Source organism: Canis lupus, chromosome 23 (assembly GCF_003254725.2).
Source record: "Canis lupus dingo isolate Sandy chromosome 23, ASM325472v2, whole genome shotgun sequence".
NCBI lineage: Eukaryota > Metazoa > Chordata > Mammalia > Carnivora > Canidae > Canis > Canis lupus.
Genome location: NC_064265.1, coordinates 38,415,167 through 38,442,740, shown reverse-complemented (window position 1 = coordinate 38,442,740; position 27,574 = coordinate 38,415,167). Strand labels below are relative to the sequence as shown.

The 27,574-nt window shown below is 33.2% G+C and overlaps 1 protein-coding gene across 7 annotated transcripts in view; it reads right to left on the bottom strand.

Moving 5' to 3' along the window:
* The window catches only part of TRPC1 (transient receptor potential cation channel subfamily C member 1), a 107,357-nt gene that overhangs the window by 74,859 nt on the left and 4,924 nt on the right, over positions 1 to 27,574 (bottom strand). For 3 of the 7 annotated variants that reach the window (XR_007405336.1, XM_025449007.3, XM_025449009.3), the window contains exons 2-4: positions 22,338 to 22,492; positions 15,790 to 15,891; positions 10,543 to 10,745 (exon numbers count right to left, since the gene is read on the bottom strand). Coding sequence is in view for 6 of the 7 variants with exons in the window: in XM_025449007.3 (XP_025304792.1) it covers positions 10,543 to 10,745; positions 15,790 to 15,891; positions 22,338 to 22,492 (460 nt within the window). In the remaining variant the exon portion in view is untranslated. The remainder of the gene's footprint in view (positions 1 to 10,542; positions 10,746 to 15,789; positions 15,892 to 22,337; positions 22,493 to 27,574) is intronic. The other 4 variants (XM_025449011.3, XM_049100050.1, XM_025449010.3 and 1 more) reach the window with 3 other exon arrangements.

Genomic DNA, 27,574 nt, shown 5'->3' with positions numbered 1-27,574 from the left:
TTCATTTATGCTTAATCTCTAGCTAACAGGAAAGCACACTCCTTTACCTTCTGTAAACTAGTTAAGCTTCATATTCAATACCTAAGTAGGAAGCAAACCCAAAAAATTTTGCTATAAGTCTTTCATTTATAAGCATATACTTCTTAATTTACAAATTTGGTATATTATATAATATATATTTTCTTCTAAACATAAATTTAATACATGTTTGTTATTTAAAAAAAGGAAGCAGTTTAGAAACATGATGGTCCCCAGTTCTCCTCCTTCCACCAAATCTACTCTTCAAGGAATGGTCACATTACAGGGAACTGTGAATATCCTTGATACTTTCAATTCACCTACAAACATAATCAGATATACTACATAAAGCAGCAACTCTTTCTATGCCACTACACATAGAGTCATGTCATTTTTTTTCCCAAAACTGGATGGTTCCCCATTTAATGGCAGCTCATCAGATCTCCATTAATGGAAATTTTAGTTGCTTCTAATGTACTTCTATAAATAACGCAGCAATGAATATTCTTTAGTTCACATATCCTTTGCACACTTAGAATCGCTGGATATAATGGCATATGTGTTTTAAATTCTAATAGATGCTTCCAAAGCACTAACAATAAGGAGAGATCATTTTCTCCTACATTATCATTAATATTTTGCCACTCTAAAAGATGAAAAATGGAATTTTATCTGAACTTCTTTAGAAGCTTAAGCATCATTAGGAAATGATATCCATTTATCATTATCCATAAATGGATCCATTAGTATCCATTTATACTACTTCTGTAAACTCTTGTTCATTTCCATTAGCCTATTTTTCTCATAACTGTTTATTTTTAAAAATCATTTGTAAGATCTACATATCAAAGAAATTATCACTCTGTCTAGTCACAGTATTTTATATACTTTTTCCCCCAGTTTACTGTTTGTCTTTTTACTTTGTTTACAGTGGAATTTTCCTATATGGAAATTTAAATCTTTTATTTAAACAAACTTATTGAAATATTCCTTATTTACCATACAGGTTTCTGGTCTTACTAAAGATATAAAGGTAAATCATGCATAATGCATTTTTAAGAAAATAATATTTATGAAATCCAATTATAATTTAGCTGTTCAATAAAACAAGTATAGTTACTGTATCTGAAGTATGGATTTCTAAAGAGATATTTGCCTACACCAAAACTGTCCAAAAATTTGAGAGAAATATATGTAACTAAGCAACTTATCTTTGTTTCCATCAATATGTCTACATTAATTAATCTCATCAGTTTATTTCTAAAAATTACTTTTGTATTAACCAACATTATCATACTCAAAATATATTAAGGATTAATGACAAAGTGAACAGCAAGAGTGACTGCTAGTGACAGTGGTAAACAATTGTGCTAGAGTAATAATGGAGTGCTGTTGTACGGAAAGTACTTTGATGTACCTAACAAATAATGAGGCTGCCTCACTTTATAAAATCACTTTTGGTATTCAAAACACCATCAAAGTAATGATGGTGTGAGGAGGTAAGTGATTCTACTACACCAAAAATATGTATATAAGTGAACAAAATTACAGTTGACCATTGAACAACATGGGTTTGAACTGTGTGGGTTCACTTATATGTGGTTTTCTAAAATATAGTATAGTACTGTAAATGTATTTTGTCTTCTTTATGATTTTCTTTTCTCTAGCTTACTTATTATAAGAATATAGTACATAATATGTATAATATACAAAATATGTGTGAATTGACAGTTTGTGTTATTGGTAAGGCTTCTAGGCAACAGTAGGCTAATTAGTAGTTAAGTTTCTGCAGAGTTAAAAGATAGTAGATTTTTAACAGTATAAGGGGTTGGCGCCCCTAACTCCCACATTGTTCAAGGGTCAACTATATTTTTAAAAATCAGCCATTTCAGGTCATTGAAAATTATCTATTGAGATCAATTATTGAAAAATTTCTAGAGCTTCAAGCAAGAATGGTTTGAATCTGTGGTCTTCTTGCCTGAGGCTACTTTGATCACCTCTGCCTCCCCAGTTCAGTCATGGAGAACTGCAGTTTTCCAGCCTGAAGATGGTAAATCTGTACTTTTGTGCTTAATGGGGGGGAAGATCAATTCGATGGAAAGCAAAAACCTCCAGCTCAGCTGGTTGAAAGAGTTGGACTTGGAGGAGATGCGCAAGGAAAATTTGCAGATTTATAAGACAAATCTTGGAGTCTGAGTAGAGGCAAACAGCAGACCAATGAGAAACTTAACAGGGAGATCTTAGAAATGAAAAAAGCCATAAAATGACTCATATAAAGCTTTCAGAGATTTCTGGCTGACTAAAATATTAGATATATATGGAGAACATCAGATAGTTTGGTAATATGAAAAAGACAAGGAACTATTGAGAAATGGCTTCAACTTTGACTATATTCCCCAACTAACCACTCATCAAGAGACAGGACTCTTACAGTCTCAAAGTATATTAACATAAACTCCACCCAATCAGTGGCTCACCTATACAGATTCTGAAATGATCCTTAGGAATCAAACTAAAGATTAAAAATAATCAGGGTGCCTGAGTGTCTAAGTGTCCAACTCTTTGGTATCAGCTCAGGTCATGATCTCATAGATTGTGGGATGGAGCCCTGCATCAGGCTCTGCACTCGTGAGGAGTCTCCTTGAAGATTCTCTCCCTCTGCCCCTCCATCTAACTTATGTGTGTGTTCTTTCTCTAAAATAAAGAAATACATCTTTTTCAAAAATAAGAATCAGGGCAGCCCAGGTAGCTCAGCGGTTTAGCACCGCCTTCAGCCCAGGGCATAATCCTGGAGATCCGGGATCGAGTCCCACATCAGGCTCCCTGCATGGAGCCTGCTTCTCCCTCTGCCTGTGTCTCTGCCTCTCTCTCTCTGTGTGTCTCTCATGAATAAATAAATAAAATCTTTTAAAAAAATGAAAACAACTGTGCTTCAAAGTACATCATCAAAAAAGTAAAAAGGTAACTAATAGAATGTAAAAAAGATTTGCAAATCATGTATCTGATAAGGAATTCAGAATATATATTTAGAATATATATTTAAAAAAACTCTTGCAATTCAGCAATAAAAAGATAGATAACCAATCAAAAACTGGGAAACAGAAATGAATAGACATCTCCAAAAATGATAAGCAAATGACTGATAAGAACTTAAAATATACAATTTATATGAAATATCCAGAATAGGCAAACCTGTAAGAACAGAAAGTAAATTTAGTGATATCTAGCAGCTGAGTGACTGCTAATTAATATAATGTTTCTTTTTTTTTTTAAGATTTTATTTATTTATTCATGAGAGACAAAGAGAGAGGCAGAGACACAGGCAGAGGGAGAAGTAGGCTCCATGCAAGGAGCCCAATGCGGGACTCGATCCTGGGACTCTAGGATCACGCCCTGAGCCAAAGGCAAACACTCAACTGCTGAGCTACCCAGGCATCCCCAATATAGTGTTTCTTCTTGAAGTGATGAAATGTTCTGGAATTCAATAATGATGGTCAATGTATAACTCTATGAATATTATAAAATGGTGAATTTTAAAATTTATGAATTTATCTCAATAAATTATAACTCAATAAAGTTATTTTAAAAATACAGTATATCAAAAAAAATAAAAAATAAAAAAAAATAAAAAATAAAAATACAGTATATTCTCTGATCAATTAATTTAGAAATTAAATTACAAATCACCAGTAGAAAAAAATCTGGGACCACCCCAAATATGTGAAAGTACAACAGCACACTTTAACCCATGAATCAAGAGAATGAAAAGACAAGCTACAGGATAGGAGAAAATATTTGCAAAAAACATATCTGATAAAGGACTCTACATATAAAGTATACAAAGAACTCTTAAAACTCAACAATAAGAAAACAAACAATCCAATTTAAAAATAGGCAAGAGATATTAACAGACATCTCACAAAAGAAGATATGCAGATGACAAGCATATAGAGATGTACAATATCATACATCACTAGGGAACTGCAATCAAAGCAACAACGAGATACAAAACCATTTCATACCCATCAGAAAGGCTAAAATCCAAACCCTGACAGTATCAAATGCTAGTAAGGATATAGAGCAACATGAACCTTATTCATTGTTCTGAATGCTGAATGGTGCAGGTACTTTGCAAGACAGTTTGGCAGTTTCTTATAAAAGTAAACATATCCTTCACATATGATCCAGCAATCACACTTCTTAGTATTTATCTAATGAGTTGAAAACTTATGTCCACATGAAAACCTATACATGAATGTTTATAACAGCTTTATTCATAACTGCCAAAACTTGGAAGTAATCAAAATGTCTTTCAGTAGATGAACGGATGAACTGTAGTACCTTCCTACAATGGGGTACTGTTCAGTGTTAAAAAGAAATGTACTGGGGGATCCCTGGGTGGCGCAGCGGTTTAGCACCTGCCTTTGGCCCAGGGCGCGATCCTGGAGACCCGGGATCGAATCCCACATCGGGCTCCTGGTGCATGGAGCCTGCTTCTCCCTCTGCCTGTGTCTCTGCCTCTCTCTCTCTCTGTGACTATCATACATAAATAAATAAAAAAAAAATTAAAAAAAAAAATAAATGTACTGTCAAGCCATGAAAACACATGAAGGAAACTTAAATACATATTACTAAATGAAGGAAGTAATGTGAAAAGGCTACATATTGTATGATTCCAATTATGCCACATTACAGAGAAAAGTTAAAACCACAAAGATAGTTAAAAAAAAAAAATCAGTGTTTGCCAGCAACTACTATCATCATGCTACTACTATGCAACTACTACCATGCCATCAAGGCAAGGATATTCATTCTTACTAACTCACATTTAACATCACACTGGAGGTTACTAGGCAATGCAATAAGGCAAGAAAAATGAAGCCCTAAAGATTGGAAAAGAAGTAAAACTGTCTTTACCTACAGATGATATAATCTTATATATAAAAAATCTTTAGGAATCTAAAAAGCAAACAAACAAAAAACCCTATTAGAATAATTGAATTTAGCAAGATCACAAGATATAAAACCAGTATACAAAAAAAAAAAAATCTGTTTTATTTCTATATACTAGCAATGAACCATCTGCAAATGAAATTAAGAAAGCAATTCATGTGCAATATAATCAAAACAAATAAAATACTTACGAATAAATTGTAAAAAAGAAGCAAAGACCCATACACTGAAGACTAGAAAACATTGCTGAAATTAGGAAAATCTAATAAAATGGAGAGATATACCATGTTTATAGGTTGAAAGACTTAATATTATTAAAATGGCAATTCTCTCCAAATTGGCTTAATGCAACCCCTCTTAAAAATCTAAGCAGGTGTTTTAAAAATTGATAACTCATTCTAAACTTTATTTGCAAATGCAAAGAACATAGTATAGCCAAAAATTAAAAAAAGATTTAAAATGACTTACATTACCTGATTTTATTTTACTTTGTTTCAAATTATATTTAAATTCCAGTTAGTTAAGATATAGTATAATAGTTTCAGAAGTAGAATTTACTGAGTCATCACTTACCTATAATACCCAATGCTCATCATAAGTGCCCTCCTTAATACTCATCATCCATTTAACCCACCCCCCGCCACCTCCCCTTGAGAAACTCTGTTTGTTTACTATAGTTAAGAATCTGTTTTATGGTTTGCATCTTTTTTTCCTTATGATGTTTCATTTCTGAAATTTTACATATAAGTGAAATCATATACATTATCTGACTTAAAAGCTTACTATAAAATTACAGTAATCAGGATAGACTGATATTGGTGTAATAGTCTTAAAGATTAATGGAACAAATTAGAGTCTAGAAATAAAACCACATATATGCTCAAATGATTTCTAAGGTGTAAAGGTAATTTACTGCCCCCAGTAAACAATATTCTTTAACAAATGATGCTAGAACAAATGATGGGATAGGCAAAAAATTAAAAAAGAACTTAGATCCTTATTTCACACATACACAAAAAATTATTCAAAATAGGTTATAGACTTAAATGTAAATTGTACAACTGTAAAATTTCTAGAAGAAAACAGGAGAAAGTCTTTGTGACCTTGGGTTGGCAAATATTTCATACATATGACATAAGAAACAATCTACAAAAGGCAAAAATGATAAAATGGGCCTCATCAAAATGAAAAGTTTTGCTCTTCAAAAGACACCAAGAAGAAAATGAAAAGACAAGTCACAGACTGTGAGAAGTTATTTGCAAAACATTTATCTGATAAAGGATTTGTGTCTGGAATATACAAAGAAAGAACTTTTGCAACTTAATAAAACAACTCAATTTTTAAAAATAAGCAAAAAATTTGAATAGATATTTCATCAAAGAAGATACATTAATGGCCTATAAGCACATGATAAGATGCTTGATATTATAAGGCATAAGGGAAATTCAAATTAAAACCACAGTGAGATCAATTGTGGTTTACACTTCTGCTAAAATGGCTAAGATAAAAATAAAACGAAATATAAAGTCTTGATGAGTATGTAGAGGAATTGAAAACATCATACATCACTTGTGAGAATGTAAAATGATACAATCACTTCGGAAAACAGTTTAGCAATTACTTAAAAAGTTAAACATACACTTCCATACAACGCAGCAATTCCAATCCTGGGTATCTACCCAACAGAAATAAAACTATATGTCCACACAAAGACTTATATGTGAATGTTCACTGCCAAAAACCAGAAACAACTCAAATATCCATCAACTACTGAATGGATAAACAAAAGATTCATCCTTACAATGATATACTACCTAACAACAAAAAGGAATAAACTACTGATATATGCAATATGAATGAACCTCAAAATATTATGCTGAGAGAAGCTAAAGACATAAGCCAATATATTGTATGATTCTATTTATATGAAATTTCTAGAAAAGAAAAAAATTATAGGTTTTAGACAGAAAAGAGATCTGTGGTTGCTTGGAGATAGGAATGGGAGCAGAGATTGACTATAAATGGCCATGACAAAATTTGATCCAATGATGGAAATGATAGAATATTGGATTCTGTTGATAGTGTACACCTGTATACATTTACTATACCTGTATACACTTACTGCAAATCATTAATTTCCATATTTTTTTTAAAAACTTTTTTTGGGTGCCTGGGTGGCTCAGTTGGTTAAGCAGCTCAGGGGTCTGGGATCGAGTCCCACGTTGGGCTCCATGATCACTGGGGAGTCTCCTTGAGGATTCTCTCTTTCCCTCTTTCTCTGCCTCCCCACTCCCCCAACCCCATTCATGGGCATGTGCTCTCTCTCTCTCTCAAATAAATAAATCTTAAAAAAAAAATTTTTTTTAAATAACTAGATAACTTTCTGGGGTTTGGGTTATATCCACACCAAGAAGAATATGGGAATTTGCAATTCTACATTGTTCAAAATACTTTTAAGACAGTAATTTCATATGGTTCAACCTAAATATTTGGACAACCATAAGAATTGGAGTAGATGAAACAAGATTAATATCAATAGGCAAAATTAATGAAATAGGGGAGGAATCTTGAATGGAATCTGTATAGATAGAAATCAGGACAGGAAATTTCAAACTTCAACATGTAACTGATGGAGACTAGTTTCCAATCTAACACTGCAGTCAAGAGTCACATTTCTAACCAATTAGAATTTTGGTCATTAAGGAGCAGATATAGACCCTCAAACTGATCATACTGGTTAGCTCCAGAGACAGGAGGAAAATTGACTGGGGAATGTCCAAGGTTAAATTAGAATTTTCACAGGGATTTGAAGATTTATTCACCTATTACTAGTGTAGTTAAATAAATAGCTTTCACATAAATGAATTCCATATCCCTAATATTACTCTAGCCTCATAGTTCACTGATTTCTCAATACCAAATCCTACTCTTCTAGTTAAATTGTACAAATTCAATTGCTTTCAAGGGTGAAGTGGGTAATAATACGAGTAAAGTTAACTGTACTTTGGGCTTACAGGCATTCAAACTCAAAACTATAAAAATCACTGTGCAGTTTATTTATTTTATTATTTTATTTTATTTATTTATTTATTTATTTATTTATTTATGATAGTCAGAGAGAGAGAGAGAGAGGCAGAGACATAGGCAGAGGGAGAAGCAGGCTCCATGCAACGGGAGCCCGATGTGGGATTCAATCCTGGGTCTCCAGGATTGCACCCTAGGCCAAAGGCAGGCATCAAACCGCTGCGCCACCCAGGGATCCCCCACTGTGCAGTTTAAACAAAGCATTTCTTTTCTTTTTTTTTTTTTTAACAAAGCATTTCTTGACTTAAAAACTTTGTCTTCCTTTGATAGATAATAAAGATTTCATACCTTCCCTTAAAATTACTTTAAATTTTACACCACATCAAATAATTGAGACTAAAACCAAATCACAGCAATTAATGAAAATGTTTTTCTAAACTACAATGGTCCATTATCTTTCCCTACTTCATTTAAAATTACCACCCCTTTGGGATGCCTGGATGGCTCAGTTAGTTAAGCATCTGCCTTTGGCTCAGGTCATGATCTCAGGATCCTGGGATGGAGCCTCTTGTCAGGCTCCTTGCTCAGCGGGGAGTCTGCTTCTCCCTCTTCCTCTGTTCATGCTCTCTCCCATCTCTCTCCCTCAAATAAATAAATAAAATCTAAATAAATAAATAAATAAATAAATAAATAAATAAATAAGAGAAAATTATTACCCCTAGACCTGATCAACACCTAGAACTGCAGCATCTCTAAAATTTAAAAGCCAAAAACTTTATAAATACAGATTGCCTCACTTCCTCATTGCCAGTATATTGGCTTCTCAAGATCATCAAAACCTTTACCCATATCTCTTTTTACTCATTTTGTTAGCTTCCTTTTCTTCAGCAAGTCTACTTATCAATTCCTAGAAATGACTTGTAGCCAGAGCATTTTGATATTCACTATAACTGTTTTCCTAAATATCAATAACAAATTCTCTAAAACTTTTCTGTAAATACACCACACCGCTCAATGTTCCCTAAATAAACCACAATCAAATACTGTATTTTCTGCATAAAACAAACTTTTTATTTTTTTAAAAAAATGTATTTATTTGTTTGAGGGGGGATGCAGTGGAGGGGTAGGAGGAGAGAGAATCTCAAGCAGACTCCCCACTGAGCACAGAGCCAACACGGAGCTGCATCTCATGACTCTGAGATCATCTCCTGAACCAAAATCAAAAATTGGAGGCTTAACCAACTAAGCCACTTAGGTGCCCCTCTTTTTTTTTATTCATACCTAAAGACCAAGCTCAAGCCACAGCTCCTTTAAAAGCTTACAGAACAAAGCTTTTTCCCCATCTGAAACCAAGGCAGACTTAGTGTTCTTTCTAGCCCCAACTCCTCCAACCTCAGCTGCTTCAACTATATACATATTTAATAAGCATACAATTTGGAAATATTTATATTTAATATTAATGAAGAAGTTTAAAACTAGAAGAAGCCTTAAAGATCATTTCTTCTTGTCATTTTACAGACTAGTCATTTTAAAACTAAAAAGGTAAATGATATAGCCATAGCTTTCAACCAGACCTTATAAAAAAACAACACAGGTCTTACTGTAAATAAACTTATAAACAGAAAAAATTTCTAGTCCAACCTCTGCAAATAAACATTAAATTGATTCCCAGGAGACTTTCTCCATTTATGGATCTGTGACTGTCAATCCACCAAAGATCTCTCCTTAAAGTAAGGAAGGAGGAGTGAGGGTGAATAGCTTACAGCTTTAAAGCTAATTTCACATACTATAAAAACAGTCTGTCAATGGGCTGCTTAGGACTTCCAGACCAGTGCTCACTTCAGCAGCACATATACTAAAAATAGGACTTCCAGACCATATTTTCCACAGTACATGTTACACTTGATATAATTTCAACTATATTTTATTACTACATAGATTATATACAGTATAAGTATAAAGGTTTATGCTAAAAATTAGATTCTCAAGTCTAGCCCAAAACCGTATTCAACATGCCCACATGCATGATTTTGCTCAACCTGTCCAAGATGGGGTACTTTCTTATTCATTTTCTCCTCAGTTGTTCTTAATATTTTGACTAAGGAGAAAGGGAAGAGAAGGAGACTTAAATATTGTGTGGGAGGGGAAGTAAGAGGCATAACAAGTCAAAAATTAAGTCAGATGGAAAATACTTATTTTCTTATAAATAAGAAGGGATATCTCCATTCCTTTTACTATTTGGAAATTCTCTTAAATTAATAAACTCTGATTTAAAAAAGTATATAGTGTCTTCATGCCCCACCAGCAGAAGTATGAAGTAAACCTTATTCATAATTTGAAGGATTTTCCAAATTATGCATCATTTAGTAAATATTTTTTAAAAAGTGTAAAACTCATATTAAGCAAACAAACGAAAAGTTTAGCTTTCATAAGCCATTACACTACCATATTTCTTAAAAGGTGCATAGACAGAAAAATAACAAAAATCTCACTGATATACACTTTACTGTATCACACACCTATTTATCAAAACCTTAATTTTCTAACCTGGAATGTCGGAGGCTGTCCTTTTTGTTTTTTGCAGAACACAATGTGCATTCACAGCCAACTGCATGGGGCTTGGGTAGAGATACATCCTGTTTCAACAGCATTGTAAGAATTTCATAGTTGTTACGATGAGCAGCTAAAATGACAGGTGCAACATCCATAGTTGTTGAATATTCAGGATTCTGAATTCGCTCCATTAATTTCTGAAAAATATTTATATAAATGTTCAAAATTATTATTTGTGACTTCAAAACAACATATTTATCTGAAAATAAAATGAAAAAAAATCAGAAGGTACAAAGCATATAAGAATCATTTTTTTAAAAAATGATAACATTTTGCCAGTACTAAATATTTTTCAGAACCTGAAAACTCAATTTTAATTAATAAATGCAATATAATCATGACAGACAAAAATCTTCAACATTCATACAACTAGAGTTTTTTTCCCTAATAAAAAAGAAGTAAGGATAGCTAGAAAAATACTTTAGGAAAAAGTGTTTAATTTTCTCAAGATTATGGAAACATGCATGACAAGGATAAAGACAAGAATTGTAGAAAAAGAATATAAAAGAAAAAGGAAAAATGTTAAAAACAGGCAGAGTATATATAAATCATGAGAAAAACTTAAAAATTCCACCTCCGTGGCAAATCTTGCCACATTAATAGCAATGAAGCTGCTTGAAAGAAATAAGTAAATAGGAAGCACTCTTCATTCTGTATAATTCTCTACATATTCCCAATCAATACCTATACTATTTCCTGTTACAAATGCACAAAAACACTAACAATCATAACCACTCTTTATGAGTCCTAGAACTGTCAAGCACTTTACATTTATTATCTCATTCAATCCCCACAATAGCTTGCAAAATTGAATGGAGAAACTGAGGCTCAGAGAAATTAATGTGCCCAAGCTACAAAACAAGAGTGGCAAAATGCAGATCAGGACTCAGGTTTGTATTACACCAGAGCCTGAGCTGCTTTCCCTACATGGGCTCATGGGCCTGGTGATGGCATGACATGAGGAAAGAAACATTAGTAAATAAAGAATCAGGGTTAAATAAAAACGTTGATAGTTTTATGACTGTTGCATATTCTTCCCAATACTTCTCACTTTTTTACATGGGTTTTCCTGAGAGCTGTTTGATTCCATTGTATAAACTTATCAAGTTCACAGGGGTTTTTTTTTTTGATAATTTTTATTAACATCATAAAATAGTATACACATATTACAAAATATCTGAAAAATACAGAAAAGCAGAAAGAATAAAAATTCCCATATCCCTACTATACAAAACACATTTTACAGTATCTCCTTCTAGTCTTTTATTATACTTCCTTTTAAGGACATCTTTGGCATAAGTGATTTGGCATCAATGATTAAAAACAATGGTCCTTAATATTTTGAAATTCAAGGACCCTTCTAATAATATCAAAAAACTACAGCCCAGAATTTCTGGGAAATAAAATTCATATATAGAATTTAGCATGTAATTTAAGAAAATTCATAGACCTTTGTTCAAGATATTTTGTTTTGCTTATTTAAATAACACTACCAAAAACATCTTTATGAATATAGCTTTTTGAAATTTAGGATAAACTCATTAACCACAGAACCCCTGAAGTACAATTATAGCTCTAAAGGTGATGAACAGTTTTGGAGCTTTTACTATATATGTTAGTAAAGTTCTTTTCAGTTTATATTATCAATAATATAAGAATGTACCCATTTCACATTCAAGGTTTACTCACCAGCACTAGGCATGGTCATTCTCAACTTATGAATGAAAAAAAATATGAAACATTCACTTACTCTCCTTTGATTACTGGTTAAGTTTAATATTTTCTGACATATGTAGCTTTTTCCCCTTCTTTTATGAATAGTTTCTTTATATAGTTCCCATTTATTTATTGGGAACCTCAAATCAATGAATTTATTTAAAAATTTAGTCCTTTCTCCCCTTTATAACTGGTTATACAAAGAGAAGAAAATTGTATTTAAATAATGTCTTTATTTTTCCTAAAGAAAAAACATACTTGACTACACGAAAAACGTTAGAAGATTAAAATTCATAATTTCACTGTTCATAATATAACCTACATACTATCAAAAAAAAACCCCACCTGTATCTGAAAGTCAAAATTTGTCATAAGAATTTTAATAAGCTAAGAATATAAAATGAATTCATTGAAATGATTAAAAAAAGTATATAAAAATATTTGACATTGCCTGTCAAAAAGTGTTAGGGCTGTTAAAATGTGATCTTGCCATCACTAGAAGTACTCAAGCCAAGGCTGGATAGCCCTTTTCATTAGAGATGAAGTACAAAGTGTTCTCTCACTGAGTAGATGAAGTGTTCTCTCTGGCAGTATTCTCTCACTGCCAGAGCCTTAAAACTCAAGAGTTGACTGGTCGTGCTAATGGTGATGAATTAATGTCAGTCAGTTGCTCCAATATCCTAGCATTCTACACTCTACCCTCCCTGCCAAGAAAATAAAAGGGTAAAAAGGCTACATGGTGGAATAAGTATACCATAATCTAACCGTGACAAGACAGATGAAAGGGAAAGTTGAATAGAATTCTAGATATTTCTGATCATTTGGCAGGGGCTATATTCTTAGCCCTTTTTTCTCTGCTCCTGTTGGTTTCTTAAAACCACTTAAACTACTGGGTACTATCCTCTGTAGAAAGTCATGCTTACACAAACTTTGTAATACCTAAATGAAAGCAAAATGTTTCAGTTAATACATGATAAAGCATGCAAATTAGCAGAACTTCTCACTGATCTCAGATAATGGTAGATAATTCACAACTAATTTATAATTCTTTCTTTTCCTTTTAAGATTTTATTTATTTATTCATGAGAGACACAAAGAGAGGCAGAGATATAGGCAGAGAGAGAAGCAGGCTTCCTACGGGGAGCCTGATGCAGAACTTGATCCCAGGACTCCAGGATCAGAATCTGAACCAAAGGCAGATGCTCAACCACTGAGGCACCCAGGTGCCCCTATAAGTCTTTCTTAAAACAATTTTTTTCTTCAGAGGATAGCCAGTTTACACTACCAGCAATTATTTAAATGGCTTGTTTCACTACATCCTCACTTTAAATTTTGACATATAACAAAAATCTCATTTTTATTTTTTATTTTTTTTAAATTTTTATTTATTTATGATAGTCACACAGAGAGAGCGAGAGAGGCAGAGACACAGGCAGAGGGAGAAACAGGCTCCATGCACCGGGAGCCCGATGTGGGATTCGATCCCGGGTCTCCAGGATCGCGCCCTGGGCCAAAGGCAGGCGCTAAACCGCTGCGCCACCCAGGGATCCCAAAATCTCATTTTTAAAGCAGAATTTGGTTATTAGTGACTACCTTTCTAATTACAAAAGCAATATAGAAAAAGGGTTTAAGAAAAAAATATCCGTGGGACACCTGGGCGGCTCCGTGGTTGGGCTTCTGCCTTCGGCTCAGGACATGATCCTGGAGACCTGGGATCGAGTCCCACGTTGGGCTCCCTGCAGGAAGCCTGCTTCTCTCTATGCCTGTGTCTCTGCCTCTCTCTCTCTCTGTGTCTCTGTGTATAAATAAATAAAATCTTAAAAAAAAAAATCCTTAATTTAGCAATGAGTTGACTGCTGTTAGGTACCATTTTGCTATATTTCCATTCAGTTCCTTGTCTGTACATGTTTTTAACCTCATATTATATTATATGTCCAGATCATACTGTATGTCCAGTTTATTACTCCCATTTTTTCACTTCCTATGTTATATTTGTTCAGGTTCCTAAATATTCTTTTAAAAATGCCATTTTAATATATATGTAATTTTTATACTATTTCCAGTCTTTTATTTGGGAATGTTTAAATTGGGTTACATGGTTTTTTCATTGCAATAAGATCACAATTAACTTTTTTCTCCCCATTTCTGGCCAGTTCCTAAAGGAAGAAACACTAAGTTTAAGAATATGAGCATCAAAAAAAAAAAAAAAAGAATATGAGCATCTTTCTTGTTTATGAGACACTGTGCTAAACTGCTTTCCAAAATACTCTTCTCTACCCTGTTATTAGACTGTACTACTCCCTTGCCATCAATGATAATTATTTTTTAAGATCTTTGCTAATTTGCATTATCAACAATAACCAAATTATGGAAAGTCAAATTTTCATTGACTGATGAATGGATACAGAAGACGTTACTGAGTCATCAAAAAGAATGAAATCTTACCATTTGAAATATGGATGGAGCTAGAGCATATTATGCTAAGCAAAATGAGTCAGTCAGAGAAAGATAAATACCATATGATTTCACTCACATGTGGAATTTAAGAAAAAAAACAGATGAACATATAGGAAGGGGAAAAAAGGAGAGAGGGAAATGAACCATAAGAGACTAATTACAGAGAACAAACTGAGGGTTGATGGAAGGAGGTGAGTGGGGGATGGGCTAGATGTGTGATGGGTATTAAGGAGGGCACTTGTGATGAGCACTGGGTGGTATATGTAAGTGATGAATCACTGAATTCTACTCCTGAAATCAATATTGCCCTGTATGTTAACCAATTAAAATTTAAATAAAGAAATAAAATAAATAAATCTTTGCTAATTTGATAAGTAAAAATTAGTATTTCATATTTTATTAGTAGTGAGTTTTAATATCTTATATTTTCTTTTCTGAGATTTTTTTTCAAGTCCTTTTCTGATTTTGGTGTTTTTCATCAATTTGTCAATTATTAGGATTATGAATTTGTGATATATGTTGAAAATATCTTTTGCCAGTTTTCCATTTTCTTTCTAAATTTTGTTTGATGTTTGAACTCCAGAAATTTAATTTCTATCTAGCCAAAGGCTGTGCCATTGCTTTTTATGATTTTTGTTCTTTGTTTTTATGTTTAGAAAGTCTTTCCACTCATAATCAGTTAAACATTCACCTATATTTTCTTCCGCTTTTATGGTTTCATTGTTTATATTTAATTCCTAACTCCATTTGGAAGCTAATCTGTATTTCCAACCTAACCTATAGAATGCTCGAAACTAAAAATACTCGTCCACACTGACAGATTTATGAAAATATCACTAATTTTAAAAAGGTGTTGCAAGTGTCTACTTACTTTAAGGCAATATTTTACAGATTAAAAAAATCTATTTCTTTAAAACAAAATAAATTTGGGGGAAGAAAAAATGGGAATGGGGCAGGGTATCTATTTGGTTTAAAAATCCAAATTAATAAATATTTAAGAGTACTAACTACTATAGTTGGTCTTGATGATCGTTTTGGTCGATGATTAAGTAGTATATCAACAGCTCCCACTACTTCAGAGTCGATTGCCACCAAAAGTGCATCTGCGGACTTTAAAAAAAAAAAAAGGTTAAAAATGAAAATGGAGGATAAAAAGGTAAACTATTTATTTTCACTAATTCATAAATAAAAATATCTTTAAATTTAAACTGTATTATGTATAGTAATACTAAATTTTTAAAAATGTAGACTGTCCAAATAGTACATTTGCTTGACTTAGCCTTATTTTTGTGTACCATAACACACACAAATTTCTGTCCTGGTTTCACTGCATAAGCTAGTAAAAAAAAATAAATAAACAAATGCTTGCTAGAAGGATTTATTAATGGAACAGTGTGATCCATGGAGTATTTAAAGCTGAATTTTTTTTTCAAGGCCTTTATTTTTGATCTTTAAACCAAAAAAATCTTAACATTCCAGATCTATTAAAGGAATTGCCAAGAACTATTACTATGAGTAAAGGATTATATTCAACCTAATAAAAATGATCATCAATGCAACCATGAGGTTAAGAGGAGCCCTCTGATCTCAACTTTAAAATATACATAGCTGACTGAAATGTTTCAAATTTGACATTAATATTAGCAATCTTATCAAGCAAAAAGCTGCAAAAAACTTGGCTACCAATGTCCTTAGAGGCAATAGGGAGAAGTGACTTTATAGCTTTACTCCCAAACTATAGCTCATTTTGAAACTCTAACTTTGACAGGAGGAAAAAGTAAATAGAAGCTGAGCATTTGGGACTTTCCAACACTGTAACAATGTCTACAGTTCTATTATGATACTTGGCAACTGTGACATCAGGTTTTTGGGTTTCTTTTTGTTTTGTTCTATTTTGTTTTGTTTTAAGGAAAACCATAAAGGCAGAAGGAAAACAGGAGATAAATAATAATTTAACCTAAGAAAATACCCTGAATATTTTCAATCTGTATATTTTAAGAACTGTTATAATCTTTAACAACCATTTACATCAACATTCTCTCTTGAAAATGAAACTATATCAGATCTTTAGTATTCTTGGAGCTGAAAAGAATAAAACTTCCACATACTTTATCTAGATGTCAAAAAGAGGACTAAAAAGGACAGACTTTATCTAGATATCTAAAAATAGGCCTAAGTACCCCAAAGAAAGAATTGGGGGCCACATTCAACCACTAGGAACTGCTTATGTATTCCCATAGGAAAAACTCCCCACCCCATTGAGAAATTTATTTTTTTAATCCCTTAAAACTTTTAGGGTTCACTGGTCTGTAGCCTATCTTTAAATCTAGCACCATTATTCCTCTGCTTTGCAAACATTTCTCTTCAATTTTTACCATACTTGGTCAGGTGAAGCAAACAAAAAGAATTATGTGTTCATTACTACTAAACATTTCATTTATGATAAATTTTAACCTTTAAACCTAACTACAGTAATGCCACTGCTCTCTAAGTCAAAACACCAGTCAACTCCAACTGTCTGAAACACAGCCATGGATCCAACTGTAAATTTCAAAAAAAAAAAAAAAAAAAAACTGTGTTGAGCTGTCACTAACTTTACGGGCACTACTTCCCAGAAGTCAACCACAGACTTAGTGTTGTCTATAAATGACGGATAACTGGCTTTCCCAAGTATTCTTTAGGTCTTTACTGAATAAGGAAACAGCTAAATGGAAACTAAAAAAGTAGAAAGAAATGAAGAAAAAATTGCTAAAAGCTGACTACTGAAAAGATAAAATATCAGTATAGCAAAACAACTATCAATACAGAGCAGTCAGAATCAATTTAATGGAAGGACAAACATGTTAATAATTTCAGATTACACAAAGCAAAGTAAAAGAATTATATTCTCAAAGATACCCACTTATGGTAAAATTAAATTATATTCAGATACACTAGTGAAGAATAAAGAAAGATTCATATTAAATCTTTCAATGCTTAAAAGGATAAGCTTCAGGTATAAAAAATATTTGTGTAAAAAAGTCATGTAAATAAGGAGTTACCATTAACTTATTCTGCACAAATGGAATATAAATCAAAGGAAGTTCTGAATGAAAAAAAAGTTTTAGATTATTTTAAAAATATCTATAGGACAAAATGTCTTCATTAGTTTTGCTTCTCATTTTCTCACAAATATGACCATCCCTTATTAAAATTTATTCAACATATATACTTATTGTGTATTAATGAGGTTGCTTGCTATATTCCTTCCCACCTTGGAAAATGTCTTCTCAACAATTCCCATACTCTTTCCTCTAGGCTCAGAGTAAGAAGCTTCTTATTTCCTTTCCAAAGCTAAGTTTTCCACCTTGGTATTCTATTTGGTACTCTTCTGACTTCTATAAGAACTTGGCCTTCATTTACAGAAATATCAGTCCTAGCCTCCATCTCCCAAAATATGAAATACTTCCTCATTCTTTGCTATCTTGACTTGATCCTGTCTTTCTCTTACCACTCAACTTTTCTTCCTCTCACTCTGTAAAACTTCCCAAACTCATGCAGATCATTTTCTCTAACTTTACTGATGCCAGTTTCAAAATTCAATGGCCTTTCCTACCCCTTCATTTTCTTTGATTTCTAAGCAACATATTAAAACTGCTCCTTTGGTTTTCACAATGCTGCTACCCTAACTCCTTTAATCGAACTCTTTCCTTCTATTGCCTTTATTAATGTAGATGTTCCCTGAGAAAAAATCAGCACCAGCCATTCACTCTCCTCTGTAATATCAACCACTTTTATGATGCAGGTGATAATCCTGTGTCCCCGTGACTGCTGTATCTCTCCAGCCTGATCTCTCCCTAGAGATATAATTTCCATCTGTAGACTGCCTGATAGTCCCAAAATAAACAAAGCTAAAACCTAAATTCACATTTCTTTGCCCCAACCTTGACTTAACTTCCTGTTTTTCTTTCATCCTTCTCCCAACCACCTATGTTTAAAATCTCCAAATTATCTTGGTCTGCTTTTCAATTCTCCCCTCCAAATTTAAATACTAAGTTCTATCAATTATTCCTTCATAACATCTTTCACATCTGCCATTATTTTCTCTTATAGCTACTATAGTTCAGGCTTTAACCTCTTCATATCTAGATTACTATAAAAACTGCTCACTCAAGCTATAGCTTTCTCCACTTTCCATTTCTCAATCTATACTGAACACAACCACTAGAACACTTTTCCTAAAATATCACTGGACACATCACATCCTTTCTCAAAACTCATTTAATGACCCCACTGTCTATAAACCCAAATTTCTTAGCCTGGCATTCAGGTCCTTTTCATTAGTTTTGTTTTAGTTATTTTTCCAGATATTTCCCACTACTATCAAACCCAAATATTTTGTTCAAAAGGCTAAGTCAGGGGATCCCTGGGTGGCGCAGCGGTTTGGCGCCTGCCTTTGGCCCAGGGTGCGATCCTGGAGACCCGGGAATGAATCCCACGTCGGGCTCCCGGTGCATGGAGCCTGCTTCTCCCTCTGCCTGTGTCTCTGCCTCTCTCTCTCTCTATGTGTGACTATCGTAGATTTAAAAAAAAAAAAAAAAAGGCTAAGTCATCTCATTCTCTCAAAAATATACATTGCTCATGCCTTTGTTAACATCCTTCCTCACATCCCCTATGCTGGAGCTATCTACACATTTTTGAGAGTAGTTCTGGGTAGGAGGTAAAAGCATGGATTCTGGTGCCAGAACTTGGGTTCTAATTCCAGGTCTGCTATTTGTGGAGTGTCTTCAGTCAAGTTACTTAACCTTTTTGTACCTTGGTTTCCTTCTGTATAATATGGAAATAATAATAGTACCGCATGGGGCTGTTGTGAGAGTTAAGGAAGTGAATATATTTAAGGTTCCTGGCACACAGTAACACTATATAAATATTGGCAATTATTAATGTTCGAAGGCTGAGCTCAACGGACACTCTTCCATGAAAACTTGATAGCTCAATCCACAGTAAACTTCTCTTTTCTGCTTCCAAAACATCTACTGTAAAGTACAAAAGTTTAAGTATAAAACATGTTTTCTCAATAGTAACATTATTGACATTTGGGGCCAGATAATTCTTCATTGTGGATGCTGTCTTGTGTACTGTAGGATGTTTAGCACCACCCTTAGCCTCTACTCATTAGATGCCAGTAGTGATCCATCCCCCAATTGTGGAACCAAAAATGTCTCCAGAAATTATCAAATGTCCCCTGAGGAGCAAAATTGTCCCACGGAGAGCCACTAGTATAACATAAGATAAAATACATGAAAGCACTTTGTAACCTCAAAGTAATATACAAGGGTCAAGTATTATTACCACTCAGCACTTATCAAATACACTTCTGCATTATTTAATTGGTTTGAAATTCACATGTACACAGTTGACCCTGAACAACGCAGGGGCTAGGGGTACCCCACCCCCATATAATTGAAATTCTTCCTCCAAAACTCAACTACTAATAGCCTCCTATTGATCAAAGCCTTACCAATAACATAGTCAATTGACACATACTGTGTATGTTATATGTATTATATACTATATTCTTACAATAAAGTAATCTGGAGAAGAGAATATTAAGAAAATCATTAAGGAAGAGGAAATATTTACAGTTCTATATTGTAAAAAATCCACATATAAGTGGACCTATGCAGTTCAAATCTGTATTGTTCAAGGGTCAACAATACTTTATCAACTTAGTTTTAATATCCTTTAGTACAGAACTCATGTTTTACTTATTCATTTCCACAATCACACCCAAAGGCCTTGGACAACTGTTGACTGATAGGTTAGACAGCGGTAACCTGAGACAGAACACAGTGAATTGGAAAGAGCATGGGATTTGCAGTCAGAAGATAAAGCTCAAATCTTAGCTCTACCCTCACTTATTTTAGAACTTTGGGCAATTCATTAAAGTCTATGAGCCTCAGTTTTCTGATCTATAAAATGTAACATTTACATAGACTGGCTATGATGTTCAAATATGATCAGGAACCATGAGAAAGAACAATGTATATTGCAGAATTATTATATACATAGGATCATATATGTAAAAAGACAAAAATAATGATTATACCATAATACTTCATTTATCCAGAATCATTAGGATCTTTCTTTATACCCTTATTTTCTAGGTAACTGAAGCTTATGCCTTTAAGTGTTTAACTTTGAAATTTAAACTATTTTGATGGAAGTTTTCTGCTTTCAGAAGTACTATACACATTCTTCTCTCTTCTAAAACAATAGGTACTGAATATAATTTAACTTTTCCTTACTTAATCTGGCCATTGTTATAAACATTAATTACCATTCTAACATACAACTCACTCAGATATCATGAGATATGTAATGCTGTTGACCTCTTTATTAAAAAGAGTCAGAAGTACTGTATCTCCTTTTGTTTCACTGCAGCCCTTCATGCCTCTCTTGCCCCTCTAATTCTCTATAGATTAAAGACTAAGTATTGAAGCTTGTTAAAGTTGAAGCCGGGCTCCAGTACTCCTATAACTAAAGTTCATAAATGGGAAACTTCATGGCAGCTACTGCTCAGAGATTTTTTTTACTTTCTGGTTCTCAGTGATGTTCTGGATAACTGAAATTGCTGAGAAGGCAATTTCTTTTTCTACTCTAAATATGTGTACATAGAGACAGTACCGTATATTGTAACACTTATATATATGCACACAGTTAAAATGCACATAGAACTAACCTACTTATATTTTGAAATTTTTCTGTGAGTGCTTCCTGGTGCCACTCAAAATAAAAAAGTTTCATTAATTTGAAGCTACAACAGAGCAATCATGCTATTTAAAAGAAAAGGAAAGTGCTGGAATTCATGTGCTTCCATCATAAGTAAACCCAAAAGAAAAGAAAAATATTATTATTAAATTTCCTTCAGAATCTCTTGACTGAATTCTTTCAAGACTTACATGCATGCCTGCTTTTCTACCTGAACTGATAGGAAGACAAACAGAAAGGTCTATATTTTCCAGTTAAAAAAAAAATTATTCATCTTTAATTGTAAACACTAAACTTCAGACAAAAAGAAAAAATTAATAAAAATTTCACAAGAGAAAACCAAAATCAAAGTGAAAATTGCATTGCAAGTCAGGAGCGTTTTGTTCTTATGTTTGTAAATTACATGAGCCACAGAACAACCTGTTCCCCTGACACTTCCAGAACACTTGTACTATTTTTAGATATATAACATAAATAGTAATATCATAAGTAATAAAAACAGTCATCTTTAATAAGTCATGATAATTTACCTTTGTGAGCTGTTATAAAACACTTAAGGGAGGAAAAAGTAAAAATTGGGAGAGAAAAGATAAATCAAGTCAAAACATACTTTCTTAAAAAGGCTTTTTTTGGGTTTGTTTTTAAAACTTTTAGTGGCTCAAGTCAAAATAAATAAAGTGAAAGAAAGATAAGAAAAAAAAAAGGAAGGAAAAAAGGGAGATGAAAGGAAACTAGAAAGAAAGAAGAAAACATAGCATATCTAACAGTACTTAGAAGCTACTGGATAGAATTATCTAGCCTTGTACCTGACAACCGTAGTCCAAAAGAAGCTGCAGTATATCCAAGTTTTCGTTTTCAATAGTTATGGTAACAGCATTTCTCCCAAGCACATCTACGCAATTTATGTTCAAGTCACCTGAACTGTTTTCCTCCAAAATCTTTTTAACCATATAATAGTCACCTAAATAACAATATACAAACATAATTTAATATCTAAGACATATTAGATAAGAATGACTTTAAAAACTTAGCCTGTTGATTCAAAAGAAAATTTAGAACCCTAAACTCATTTTTGTATATGGAAATGTACAAAGAAAATGTGAACATTTCCTGCTGAAAACTTTATCCTGAAAAATAGTATGTACATCAGTTGCAAACATAAAAAATAGAAAAAATTTTAAATGTGCAGTTTGAAATAAAAGTTGTTAGTTTAAAATTCATAACTGATTGATTATAAGGAGAGAAATTTTTAGAAGATACTTAAAGCAATAAAGAATGTCCAAAAGTACAGACTGGAAAACTAGAAAAACAAGAAGCATAAAGGATTTAAGTTTTACATCTCAAATATGTAAACACATTTAATGGTACATAACAATGGTTAAAAATAAGATCTAATAATAAGCAGAGGCTAGTAAGAAGTGGTTTTACAGGGGAAAACCTAGTTTGGAAAAGCAGTGTGAATGTATACATACTAGTAGGTATACACAGTAAGAGGGAAGGATGCCAGAAATTCCTTTCCTCTCCTCCTTACTCTTGCAACACATACATACATACACACCTCACACATATACACACATACCTACACACACACCCCTTATCTCATTAATGAACCTGTTTACATTACCAGGGAATATTTAGCTCACAAAACTCCAAGGCAGGACTAGGATCAATGCTGGTAAAGGCTGAAGAGAGAATATTTCAAAGCGAAGTTTGACCTGTCAGGAGCATGCAGATTACCTTCTGCTTAACTCCAGACTGCCTACATCAAAACAGTTGACCCCTGGAGGAAAATGAGAGTAAGTAGGAAGGCTATCATTTTCACCCAGTGCCCACTGTATTTGTCTGTTGACCAGCTAGTGCAGTAATTGGGTGGAATAAATCAAAAGAGAAGTGCTAAATAATTAACCAAGGTGGGTTTTGTTTTACTTCATTTAACTTTTGAAACATTAAGATGTATAGACCATTTTAAATGACTTGCAAATATAGTTGTTCCTTAAAAGTCTATGAATAATAAACAGGAAAAGAACAATCAGAGTCAAACCAAGGAAAAAGAAATGAATAATTTCATGATGTAGAAAGAACCCTAAAACTGAACTAATGAGTGAATAAGAAGGAAAAATAACAGATTTTTGTTAAAACTTCTAATAAATTTACTAACCAATGACTTGTTAAAAGTAGTAGTAAATTTATTAGAAGTTTAAAGTAAAAGTAGTAAATTTACTACTACTTTTAACCAATGACTTTAAAGTCCCCACACATTTTGGAAGAAGCTGAATGGTAGTTTTTTGGTATACTGATGGTATATTTCCTTAGTTCCCTCAAGAAGAAAATTAGTCACAAAAAGAAATATTTTCCTCACAGCACTACTAATTAATATTTAGACACTTTTGTTCTATGACAAAAACTTATCAAACACTTCACAAAGCAAAGTTCTTAGTTACAAGCTGAACTAATAGTGAACATACAGACAGACCAGTGAAAATTTAGCACTCTTACCGGAAAATAAATGTTTAAAACCTCTTAGTGGAGGAGTTTATTTCACCTCTTAGTGTTAAGAGAATGCTAGTGTCTAGGTGAGGACTAATTTTTTATTTACCTAGGGACTCACTGGGCTTTCTGAATCCAAGAATTTCTGCCCTTCATAAATTCTGCAATATTTTCAGCCATTATTATCTCTTCAAATATTGCTTCGTCTCCATATTACTTTTTTCTACTGGAACTTCTATTAAACATTATGTTGGATCATCTCATTCCAACTTCTTTGTCTCTAAAGATTTAATATTCCTCTCTCTCCTGTATTCTGGATAATTTATTCAAATTCCCCCCCCCTTATTTCTTATTCAATTATTTATTAATGTATTTTTTAAAATATTTTTAAGATTTTATTTATTCATAAGAGACAACAGAGAGGCAGAGATATATAGGCAGAGGGCTCCCTGTAGGGAGCCTGATGTGGGACTCAATCCCAAGACCCTGGGATCATGACCTGAGCTGAAGGCAAAAGCTCAACCACCGAGTCACTCAGGCATCCCAACCCATTCATTTTTTTTTTAAGATTTTATTTATTTATGATAGACATAGAGAGAGGCAGAGACACAGGCAGAGGGAGAGGCAGGCTCCAGGCCGGGAGCCCGACGTGGGACTCGATTCCAGGGCTCCAGGATTGCGCCCTGTGCAAAGGCAGGGGCCAAACCTCTGAGCCACCCAGGGAACCCCTTAACCCATTCATTTTTTAATGACTATTTTTTATTTATTTATTTTTTTTTTTCAAAACTAAGGGGTTGATTTTATTTTATTTGTTACTTTTTTTTTTATTTTTTTTTATTTTTTATTTTTTATTGGTGTTCAATTTAATGACTATTTTTTACTTAAGTTTTATTGGATTCCTTTCCAAATCTTTTATGTTTTCATTTCCTTAAGATTTTAGTAATTTTAAAAACACTTATTTTTTTATTTCTATATGATAATTATCTGAGGGCCTTAGGGATGTAATTGTGTTTACTGACCCATTCTTGAGAATGGGTGAGTGTCTTCTGAATTTTTTAACTGGGTATTGCAAACTCCTCTTCATGCAGCTTCACTGTGGGAATCCTGGCAGCCTAGTTTGAAAACATCAAGGATGTTTTATGTTTGCTTCTTCTGGATAATTCAGAGGTTTTGCAATCCTATCAATTCTTTTTATATTTACTTCTCAGGTTCTCAGTTTCTCAGTTTACATTTTCACAGATCAAGTAGGTAATATTAAACTCCAAGCCAAAAGGAAACAAGACTACAGCTGCAAATTCTTACGAGTTTCTCTGTAGTCTCCCAGTGCTAGTGGATGGGTTTTCTTCATAAACCTCTTTGCTGCAGGTCCAGTGCTTTAAGGATCTTGATTTTATGCATAGATGTTGTGCCAATTTCCTACTTTGTGCAAACTCAACGCCTTGTAACCTGTTTTCATATGGGCACTGAAATTCAAATCCCTATAATGCCTGGCCCATAACTAACTCCTGCCCCATTCACAGAACAGCCAAAATGTTAGCTCACATATTCCTGTTTTTTCAGTCTTTTCCTCATTTTTGGATCATAAGTGTTTCCTTAATTTCTTGAAAGCTCAGCTGTTCATTTAAATGGATGTTTGTTATACGTTAAGTGTTTCCTTAATTTCTTGAAAGCTCAGCTGTTCATTTAAATGGATGTTTGTTATATGTTAGCTGGCATTTTTAGGTGATTTGAAGCAGAAGGGTTTTCAGATTATCTAGTCAGTCATTTGCCAGAGACAGAAAAGTATGAAGAATTGTATAAATACAATTCTTAAAAATTTTTATAAATTTCAGGTATAGCATATGGAAAGAAACAACTGCTCCATGTGCTAAAACTTTAGATTGCTGTTTAAAGGGTAATTGTATTGCAAATGCCAGATACTCTAACTTTAGGTTTCAAAGACTATTTCCATTACAGTCAGGAGGCTATTCAAGGGGGAAAAAAAATGAAGGAAACTTAAAAAACAAACCAAATAAGTAATTTTCATCCCTAAAAATAATAAAAAGTTTCACCCTGCCAGAGGTGACACACTCATGCAAATGAAAAATTACATGCTATAGTCACAGAACCTAAAGGAAACTAGAGTGGTTTCTAAGTATTCCACCTAAGTTTACATTTGCAAGCCATTTAAAACAATGTGCTATACTGTTAGGCCCAGAACAGTCTTAATATTTAGGATGAGTGCATCATGTAGAAAGAGATTAGTAAGTTTAAGATACATAGCAAGAAGCTAGTCATAGAGCAAGGATTACAATTTAAATGCCTTTTTATGTCAGACAAATATATGAATGCTTTTCATTTTATATGGAAGTTGCTTTTTAAGAGTTACATAAATCTTCTGTCTTTTAAAATGTAATATATAAAAGGAAATGCAACATAATCTGTTTACTTTTTGGCTAGATGGTTCTTTTTTCGGGAAAGGAAAAATAAACTTTTTCAATCAATTCTACAAGTATACCAATTCAATAGCAAGCTTTCTCCGCCCCTTCTCCAAAATAGTTCCCATACTCATCCACTTGTATCCATGTATACTGCTACCCACAGTCAAAACCACTATCATCTCTTTCCTGGACTTTGTAATAGACTCTTTACTGAAATAGGTGCCAATACTCTATTACAAGGGTCAACATCCTCCTTCTGTAAAGGGCCATACAGTAAATATTTCAGGTGTTACAGGCCATACTATCACAGTTGCAAATATTCAAGTCTGCCCTTACAGCACAGAAGTGGCCACAGACTATATGTACACAAATGAATTCCAATGTGTTCCAATAAAACTTTATTTGTGAACACTATGGTTCAAATTTCATATAATTTTCATGTTATATTATTCTTCTCTTGACTTATTCCAAATCATTTAAAATGAAAATGTAGAAACTATTATTAGTGCACAGGCTTTAGAAAACAGGTGGTGAGGATTTGGCTTGCATGCTAGTTTGCCCACCTTGCTCTAGCCCCATCCTTTTTTTTTTTTTTTTTTTCCTAGCCCCATCTCTTAAATCCATTGTCCTCCCAGCAGCCAGCATGATCTTCTTTTTTTAATTGAGATCATCCAATTCCCAAAAATCTTGATGATTGTTAAGATTTTCCATCACACCTAAAATACCTGCCAAAATTTTTATTGTGGCTTACTAAGCCCTATGAAACTTGAGCTTTGCTACCATTCTCTATTAACCCTAAGCAACTGTCCTATTTACTCATTATATTCCTAGACCAATGTTTTCCAAAATGCAGGCTGCAACCCACCAGAAGGCAGGAAATCAATGTAGTGAGTCCTAAATGATTTTTAAAAATGAAATAGTACATAAAGCACCACGGTAATCTCATAAATCTTTAGCAACCAATTCAACATGGCCAACTGTGATAAACCCTTAAGAAATATAGTGGAGAAATGTTACAATATCAATTAAGAATAGATGATTCCATCTTTTCTTCAATGGCATCTCATTTTACTTTCTGCTGTATGATGGTAGATTTCAGTATTGCTAAAATGGGAGCATTAATGTTGATCAGTTTA